Source organism: Lontra canadensis, unplaced genomic scaffold (genome assembly GCF_010015895.1).
Source record: "Lontra canadensis isolate GAN:19392208 unplaced genomic scaffold, GSC_riverotter_1.0 scaffold217, whole genome shotgun sequence".
In the NCBI taxonomy this organism is placed as follows: Eukaryota; Metazoa; Chordata; class Mammalia; order Carnivora; family Mustelidae; genus Lontra; species Lontra canadensis.
The window spans coordinates 851,457-860,919 of record NW_022631211.1 but is presented as its reverse complement, the minus strand read 5'-3'; the positions used below and the strand labels follow the sequence as shown (position 1 = coordinate 860,919).

The 9,463-nt window shown below is 59.4% G+C and overlaps 1 protein-coding gene across 3 annotated transcripts; it reads right to left on the bottom strand.

Moving 5' to 3' along the window:
• Positions 1-556: 556 nt before the first annotated feature.
• LOC116861992 (ATP-sensitive inward rectifier potassium channel 12) lies at positions 557-8,398 on the bottom strand. Of its 3 annotated transcripts, none has more exons than XM_032848993.1 (2): positions 8,270-8,398; positions 557-2,335 (listed from the first exon to the last, which is right to left on the bottom strand). In XM_032848993.1, exon 2 carries the CDS (start codon positions 2,276-2,278, stop codon positions 992-994), a length of 1,287 nt encoding a protein of 428 aa, XP_032704884.1. In that variant the 5' UTR covers positions 2,279-2,335; positions 8,270-8,398; the 3' UTR covers positions 557-991. The 3 variants fall into 3 exon arrangements, with proteins under 3 accessions (XP_032704884.1, XP_032704885.1, XP_032704883.1); XM_032848994.1 differs by having other exon boundaries at positions 557-2,358; positions 8,270-8,390; XM_032848992.1 differs by lacking the exon at positions 8,270-8,398 and adding an exon at positions 4,509-4,543.
• Positions 8,399-9,463: the final 1,065 nt, after the last annotated feature.

Here is a 9,463-nt window from a genome sequence, read left to right as displayed (position 1 = left end):
GCCAATCTGCTTCCTGGGCGTCTGGGAGCCCACCCTCCCTTCCCACGGAGCCATCTACTCCAACATTTTCCAAGTGTCCCTCACTGCGGAAAGGGTGGAGGCTATCGGGCAGAAAAGGAGAGAAGTAAAACAGGAAAATCTGGTGGGGGTGGGGAGAGCGGACCCTCCATGGCAGGCAGGTCCCATATCCAGCCCTGAGACGCACCTCTAAGGTACAAAAAAGGTCAAACTAGTTTTTTTCCCAGCCCCTACCCCCACCTCTGTGACTCTGGAAAGCTTTTATTATGATCATTAACATGGTCTTGGTTTTTCCATCACAAACATCATCCAATCCGCCCGTGAGCAGAAAGAACCACAGATGAGCCCCACGCTTGCGCGTGCGGACGGCGCCGCCCAGCACACACTTGGCCTTCACGGAGGGGAGGCCTGTCCAGCCTCGGGGAACCTCATGGAGCCCCCATCTAATGCCTGCATCTCAGCAGACCAATGGAATTCTCACTGTCCATTTTTATAATCCCCAGAAATTAAATTTGTTTTGTCAATCACGTGTTAAATTTTTTTTTTTTTTTTTTGTAAACAGTCTTACTCAAGCTACGGTTGAGAAAGCCAAAACCAGTGTTTCTCCCCAAGTTAAAAACCAGCAAGGTACCCTGCAGCCTGCCAGCCTTCACCCACAGAGGCTGGATGGCCACTGAGCCACCTCCGGGCAGGCCACAGTTCTAGCCTCAGAGAGACGCCCCTGGCTCCTGGCCCGGACCCCAAGAGGCTACCTCCCTGCACCTGCTCCGGCCTCTGAGGCCAGTGGCGGCCTGCTTTGGTCGCCCATTCTCCCGCCAACCTTCCCAGGCCACTGTGAAGAAACATAAAACATCTAAAACACTACTGAGTCTGCAACCGGGGCACCTGGCCCGTTCTGCTCAAACCCAGGGCCCTCGAGGGACACCGGGCCTTTCCCTGGCGGGGCGGATGCTGCACCTTGGCCCATGGTGGCTCAGATCTCTGACTCCCGTCTGTAAGGCCGCTGCTCGAGGCCGCCACCACCGGCCTGAGGTCTGTCAAAGTCATGCCGGGCCTGGGGGCTGCGGCCATCCTGGTCTCCATCTGCCTCGTCCTCCTCATCGCGGCTCAGGAAAGCCAGCTCGTTCTCGTAACAGAAGGAGTTGGCACTGGGCAGCAGGAATTTGTTCTCCACCAGGTCCTTGGCGCTGCAGCGGGGTGTGGAGGGCACCTCGTAGGTCTTATGGAAGTGGGAGTAGTCGATCTTGTACTGGTTCTTCTCCTCGAAGAGGACAGGCTCGAAGCGGTGGCCCCACAGGATCTCGTTGGCCAGGTAGGAGCTGCGGGCCTGCGTGGTCATGGCCGTGGCCTCCACCATGCCCTCCAGGATGACCACGATCTCGAAGTCATCCGTCTCCAAGTCCTGCCGGCTGATGCCAAACAGCGGGCTGGCCTCGTCGATCTCATGCAGGATGGTGATGGGGGACACGAGGAAGATGCGGTCGAGGCCCTTGTCGAAGCCGACGTCGATGTCGATCTGGTCCAGCGGGATGTACTCGCCCTCCTCGGTGACCCGCGGCTTGATGAGCTGGGCCCGCACGTGCGCCTCCACGATGTGGCTCTTGCGCAGGTTGCCCACGCGCCACATGAGGCAGAGCTTGCCGTCGCGCAGGGCCACCACCGCGTTGTGGCTGAACAGCAGCGTCTGCGCCCGCTTCTTGGGCCGAGCCATCTTGGCCATGATGGCGCCAATCATGAAGGAGTCGATGATGCAGCCCACGATGGACTGCGCCACCACCATGAACACGGCCACCGGGCACTCCTCCGTCACACAGCGCAGCCCGTAGCCGATGGTGGTCTGCGTCTCGATGGAGAAGAGGAAGGCCGCCATGAAGCCGTGCACTTGCATCACGCAGGGCGTGCGGCCACGGCCCTCGGCCGGCTCCAGGTCGCCGTGCGCCACGGCGATGACCCAAAAGATGACGCCGAACAGGAGCCAGGAGGCGAGGAAGGCCAGCGAGAAGATGAGCAGCATGTAGCGCCAGCGGATGTCCACGCAGGTGGTGAACATGTCGGCCAGGTAGCGCTGCGACTTCTCATCCATGTTGGCGAACTCGATGTTGCACTGGCCGTTCTTCTTGACGAAGCGGTTCCGGCACCGGCGCCGCGTGTGCACCTTGCCGTTGCCGAAGCCGTTGGCCCCCGACATGGTGACCAGGTGCAGCCCGTCCTCCTCCGATGACACGATACTGTAGGGGTTGGCCCTGCCGGCCGAGGTCATCCCGGGGATGGGGGGGGCCCTGGCTCGCCCCCGGGCCGGCTCCACGGGGGGCGGCTCCTGCAACAGAGAAGACAGAGGGGCTGGCGGAACAGGCCAGCCCGGCCCAGGCTTCTGCCCCCACCCGGGGGCCTCGGCCTTGGCGGGTGGCCATCTGCGCCCTAACTCACCCCCCACTGAGCTCTCCATCTTCCCTCCTCAGTCAACCAGCCACCCTCCTTCTCGGCTTGGAAAACAGACCTGGAGCCTCCCAGGAGCTCTGGCCAAAAGCCTTGGCTTCATCCTCAGCCCATGTGAGCGCCCCCCTACCAAAGGCTCCGCTTCCAAAGTGCATTACGATCCTACCTCTTCTCCCAGCGCCGTGGCCTGAGTCCCCATCATCACGTACCCAGACCAGCACGGCGGCCGCCTCACCAGCCTTTGTGCTCTGGCCCCCACCCCGGTCCAGAGGCAGTGGGGGAGCCTGGCTGTCCTCTGCTCAAAGCCAGTCTCTGCTGGCACCTGCGAGGCCCGCATGAATGGAGTCCGGGGCCCCTCAGCTCTCAGGCCCAGGCACCTCCTCTCACCCGCTACAGCTCCCAGCCTGTGCGCTGCTCCTCAGGACGGGCCCTCACACTCTCGGCCCGGACACCCTCCCGCTGCCTCACCTCCCTCAGTCCCTGGCCTCCGTGCCCAGGAGCAGCTTCCTGAACCCGTGGGAGACTGTAACCCCTCACCCAGGTCCTCACGGTAACCCCAAAGCACCGACCTCTGACACTGTAACAGTAGTAACAGTAACGGGAAGGACAGGCCTGGGGTCGCACTCACCCACCGATCCCACCGTGAGACCACTGGCCTCCCGAGCGTGGTGAGTTTGCCGTGTGGTTCACTGCTGTCTCACCCCCCGGGCCTCGAGCAGAGCCTGGCCCCGAGGATGCCCTCCTGATGCTCGAGCCCTGTACCCCACGGCACCCACTCTCAGCACCCATACACCACAGCCTCCATCCGTAACTAGGAGGGGGTCCACGGGTCAGTGCCCAGAGGTGTCACTGACTGACCCCATCCCAGTGGCCTTCCCATCACTGCCTTTTTCAGCTCTAAATGACAGCATGTAGGGAACACTCAGAGCGCCACTGTCCTTGGCCTATTCAGGGGAGCACTTGGTGGGCTTGTCGCGCGCACACACACACACACACACACGTACGCACACCAAGCTGTCTCAGGTATGTCCCACGGCATGACACCTGCAGCCGGACACACTTTCAGGCCCATACCCCACGTTCAGCCCCCAGACGGGCTGGCAGTGGCCCCTCCCCCAGGGCCTCGCCGGCTCCGGGCTGGCCTGTTGGTGCCAGGCCGAGGCACCTGCAGGCCAGAGGCCATGGTGCCACCTGGACCTGTGGGCACTGAGGCCATCTAGCCCTTAGCGTCAGGGCTGCAGGTGTTCAGGCCCTCAGCCTGGCTCAGCAGGGCTGAGCTGGAAGGAGGGGGAGAACCCTGGCCGGCTGGCCTGGCCAGGATGCTGAGTCGGGCATACTCCTCTCCACCACTGGGGACTCCATCCACCCCAAATCCCCACCTGATCACACCGGGAGGCCAGTGTTAGACAAAGCTGGAAGCCCTCAAGTGCCCAGAAGACAATGAGGCCCCAGATAAGAAGGTCCCAGGGCAGCTGGTCCGGAAGCAGAGGCAGGTGGCTGAGCACCCACCAGAAACCCAGAAACTGGAAGCGACACAGTCAGGGGGAGGCAACACTGGGATTTAGCCCCAGTCTGTGTGACCAGGTGCAGCCAGGGCCTCGGAGGGAGCACAACATCTGACCTCTGCTTCGAACACCTGGGAGACAGGTGAGGGAGAAGTCCACATGAGCAGCCAGGCTGCACATCCCTCCTAGGGTCTGTCTCTGTTGCCAGATGCTTCTGAATCCCCAGAGCGGGCTCGTATGTAACACTCATGGCCCTTACTGCCCACTCCTCAAACTGCAGAGAAAGCAGGCCAGACACATTAGCAAATGGTCTTAGAGTATCCTTGCAAAACCCCAAGAAGGTGGCTGCCATCATTGCTTCTACCATGAATGGAGATTCAGAGAGGTTACGTGACTTCCCCAAAGCCACACAGCCAATAAGCAGGAGAGCAGAAATTCGAACCAGTCTAGCTAATGAGAGGTCTCCTGCCGTGGGCACGTCAGGCTCTGCGGGTGGCCTCTTCTCACACTGCCACCGCCCCTCACAGCTACTCCAGCTGACCACCTCACCATAGGTCTGAGGAGCTGAGGCCTGGGGCTGTGAGGGTGGACGCTGCTTCTGCCTGGGCCAGGAGGCAGGGACCCGGGGGTGGTGGGGACCCCGGGTACTGCGCCAAGAAGATGGCTCGACCCCAGATTCCTGGGCCCTCCAGGCGGAGGAGGCCAGGGCCCGGGCACTTAGGTGCTTGCAGCAGGCCGCTGGACTGCAGGGGGCAGGTTTATGTAGCCTGGATGCCTGGAAGGACGTCCAGTGGGTCATGGCTCCTCCAACTGGGGCTCTGAGCAGCTTGAGTACTGCAAAGGACAGAATCAGAAGAATCAAAGGCCAGAGAGCCCAGCCTGGCGCTCTGCTACCATCAGCTGGGGAGCCCCACACCTGGCCAGCATCCAGGCCGGGATGGGAACTTCGGTGACTCCTGGTGTTTCTCCCTGGACTGGGCACCTGGAACCCACCCAGACTGTGTCACGCAGGCTTGGGAAACCCCTCTTCTGTTGATGTTCCTCCTCAAACCACACAGAAAATCAACAGGTTCACGTTCACACTTGCTCCCCTGTTTCTCAGCTAGCAACTGAGACTATGAGCAGAGTCACTGTCCAAAGTCACCCAGAAACTAAGGTTTAGAGACAGAGTTAGAGCTCCAGGTATTGGTCCAGTCCTCAGCTTTCCATGGTTCCATCCTGCTATGTGTGTATATATATGTGTGTACGTGTGTGTGTGTGTGTGCATGTGATGCTAGGGGTGTGGGGAGTCCCTCCCAGGCTCTTGGTGAATGCAGCTCCACAAAGAAAGATCCGGAAGAAGACCCATGAGTAAAAACCCCAGCACCACAAACTTGACAATCATCCCAAGGACACTCCACATAGACAAACACAGGTGTGGCAAGAAGGTCATGCAGCCTTGAGATCTTTAAAGACTCGATTTAAGAAATGTGGGACAGCATCCCCAACCAGGGATATGTAGGCCGGTTGCCTACACTCTTGCTCAGTGGATGCATACAGTTAGATCAGAAAATAAATGTTATTAGATTTGTTTTGCTACAAGAGGCCTCAGCAAGTAAGGAGACCAGCTCCCCATTTCATAGATTTGAGAACTGAGGCTGAGACCTGTCCCAGGTCACAAAGCAGTTCGTGGGCTTGGATGAGACAGTAAAGGCAAGGGTTAGGATCACTGTTGGTAGATGCCCAGATCCCCCAGTGGGGACCCGAGGCATTGTCTGGAGGGAAGCGGGAGAGAGGCTCCGGGGTGAGCTACCTGAGCTAGACGAGGTGACTTCGACACTGAAGGTAGGTAGCGAGGCAAGTCCAGCAGGCAGAGAAGGGGACGGTGCAGTGTGCACATGCAGACTCCTCCGGGAGATGGAGAAGCTGTCCTCAGCCCTGCTGTCTCTTGAGCCCACTTGTCTGCCGGCCACAGATCTATGGACACAGACTCCTAGCCACTGGGGCGTTTGGAGCAAAACAGGGCCTGGGCTGGGAGCTTTTAGAGAGGCAGCTACCACATGACCCAAAGGTGGGGCCCAGAAGTCACCAGGAGGTGCCTCTGGATGGAGCAGGACACCCCATGGCCTGTCCCCTGAGGCTCTGGGCACCTCAGGTTTCGGCAACATCCGGCAGAGAAAGAGGGCAAGGCAGGGGCCCCAGTCTCAGATGTCAAGAAAGCACTAGCTACAAGAGCTGGGGCAGCTGAAGCCCCCCCCCCACCAAGCCTTTCAGCTGGCCGGAGTGCTTCAGAGGCAGGAGCGCACTGACCAGTGCCCGCTGTGCACGCTCTGCATGCCCGGCCCGGTTCGAGGAGCCCCAGTGACCTCACTTAATCCCTGCAACAACCTTATGACTATTATCCCCATTTTCCAGGTGAAGAAACTGAAGCTCAGACTGAGTCACTTGCCCGGGGTCACATGGCCCCTAAGCAGCAAGTTCCCAGTCTAGAATGTGGAAGAGAAACCGACCCCTGTCGCCCCCAGTCCCCAGGGTCAGACCGCAAGCCTGACACTGAGTTCCCGTCTCAGTCCTTCAGGCCCCGAACCGTGTGCCAGTAAGACAGACAGCCCCGAATCTCTGCACTGAAAGCAGAGGTGAGCCCCTCACGTGCGCCCCTGACCCAGGGCCATGTTTGGAACGTCCGGGGATGGGGCACTCACTACCTCGTGATCAAAGCCTACAATGGGAAAAAAACTCTTCGGAGACCCCGTGGTTCCGGGACAGCCAGTGCATGGCCTGCGGGCAGCTGCCACCACCTCCCCCATGTCCCGGGACAGCCTCTGCAACTCTCCTACTCTAGGAATTGCCGACATCTTTAGCGAGAGAGCTTGAGAAATCCAATCTTCAAGTTGCAGGCAAGGAGACTGAGGGTCTGAGCAGGGCTCTCGGACTCTGTCACACCGGAAGTGAGAGCTAGGGCCGGGGGTGGGGCAGGGAATGCCCTAGTGCCTGCTGGTTGGGGTGGCGGGGAGGCACCAGGAGCGAGGGGGCTACCCAGGAGCCCTTGAGGAGGCCGAGGTTGGCGTCGAGGGGAGCCGGAGGGCTGGGAGCACTGTTTCCATTCTCACACTGAGGAAGAAGACGACCATCTCCTTGGCCCCTTCCAGGCCAAATTCCCTTCCCCTCCCCAGAGCACAGACCACCTTTGCCTGCAGTGCACACCACGGCCTACACACATTCAGAGTGTACACAGTGCAGGTTTTCTGGGCCAAGCCCATGCTGGGTGCAAGGAGAGAAATAGCCAGACTAGCAGGACCGCGGAGATGGTCACTGGTCCCCCTGTGCGCCGGGCCCTCACCGCCTCAGGGCCTGTCTGCTCCATTTCCAACCACTGATACTAAGCTTTTAGCCCGAAAGCTCTCTCTGGCCACTGGCCTGCACTGGGCTCCCACTTCAGAAGGGCTAGGGAAGGAGTGCTCCTAGAGCAGGCTTCCTAGAGGAGGCAGCTCCCTGCCCCTGACAAGCGTACTCTGGGTGCCTGGTCTACACTGCCTCCCCAGACCCAAGCCTCATCTCCCAGAAGTCCCCCAGTACCACTGGCCAGTGGGGCTCCTCCTCTTCTCCCAAACCTCTTCCTTCCTCCTATTCCCCTCCTCCTCCCCCTCATTCTCCCCTTCCTCCCCCTCCCTGTCCTCGCCCCTCCCTCTCTCCCTCCCCCTCCTCCTCAGAGGCCCAGAGAGGCTGGAGCAGGCCTGGCTCAGAGGAAACACTCACCAACCAGACGAAGGGAGGAGGAAATGCGCAGCGGAGAAGCAGATGGATGAGGAACGCGATGGACCGTTGTATGAGGTGAAAGACAGGTGCACAGGTGGGCAGTCAGGGACATGATGAATACACGGGACTGATGGGTGGATGGGGGGATGGGTGGTAGCCAGGAAGATGGACGGGTTCGGCGGACAGAAAATAATTCAATGACTTGGGTGGATGGCTTAGTGGCTGGATGAAGAGATGGACGGGTGGGCGGGCAGGCAGATGAGCAGACAGATGGACGGCCAGATGGATGGGTGGTGGATGGAAGGACACAGTGGTATTTGGGTGCACGGATGAGTGGCTGGGATGGTGGGTGACTGGCCGGGAAATGGGTGGAAACGTGGAAGGAAAGACGGCTGGATGCGCTGGGAAGGTGAGTGCACAGGTGGGTGGACGGCAGATGGGTGGGGGGTGTGTGGAGCTAGGCTGACAGCGGGTTAAGGAGAGGCTGGAGGGGAGAGGGACAGGTAAGTAGACAGATGAGTGTCTGCTTGCCGGATGGCTAGATGGATCGATGCCCATCAGTGACCTCCATTTACCTCTTGATTCCTATCTTCTAAGTAACGGTGCTGAGCAGGCAAGTGGCTGTCTTCAAGGCTGTGCCAGCAGCAGCTGCCATTTCCCAGGCCCCAGCTGAAGAGGAATCGGTCGCTACAAGACCCTAAAGTTAACAGAGCAAAGCCAAATTACTATAGATGGTGCTGCTCTCCTCACAATGGCTCCAAAGTCTGAGATTTCCACCTAAACCCACATTTCTGCTGCTTCCCTCGGGGTCCCGTGAGAGGTGGGAGAGGCCTCCGGCCCACACCTCTGACACCCACACCTTCGCAGCTTGCGAGTCTGTCTATGAAACCGTTCCAAACCAGTGGAGGGCAGAACAGGATGGGTCCCGGGGGAAAATTACAGCTGGTAATTACGGAGTGCCCACTGATTGCCAGACACTGTGGTAGGTGTCTCAGGGACATTAGCTCATGTTATCCTCACAACAATGCCACAGGGCTGGAACCATCCCTGTTCTCATTCCAGAGAGGTGGGCAGTACGGTAATTTCCCCAAGGTCACAGAGGAACTCAGGTCCCTAACCTGTGCTCCTAGCCACCACCTGCAGAGCCCTCCCAGGACCAACCACAGGGTTTAAGCACGGACAGACAGAAGGACAGACGGACGGATGGATCATGGATAGATGGATGGATGATTCGTAGGTAGGTGGGTGTGTCTATGGCTGGATTATGGACGGATGGGTGGGTGGGTGGATTATGGGTGCGTGTGTGGGTGTGTGGTGGATTACAGATGGACAGATGGGTGGGCAGGCGTGTGGATGGCGGATGCTAGACAGACGGATGAGTAGGTGGGGAGAGGAGCAGGTGAATGCATGGCTGGGTGGATGGATGCAGTGGCGTGGTGAGCAGGACAGATGACTTTACAGATGAGTGCATGGGTCATAAATGTCTCTACGGATTGGTGCATGTTGGTAACCTGTCAGACACTTGCCTTGGGCATACACACACCTTATGTCGTCCCAGCAACCCAGAAGCCTCACTTTTCCCACTGTCAAAGGGGCCCCTGCTTTTCTCCCCACCGTGCTGTGTGGATGGGAGGACAGTGTGGCAGGCGGGCCCTCCGTGAGCTTCCAGAGGCAGACCCACTCACCTTCCCCCACCTCCCAGCCACCGAGGCCACAGAGCCCCACCCCTTCACAGCTGAGCTGGCTGCCGTCCACTGTCGCACTGGCTT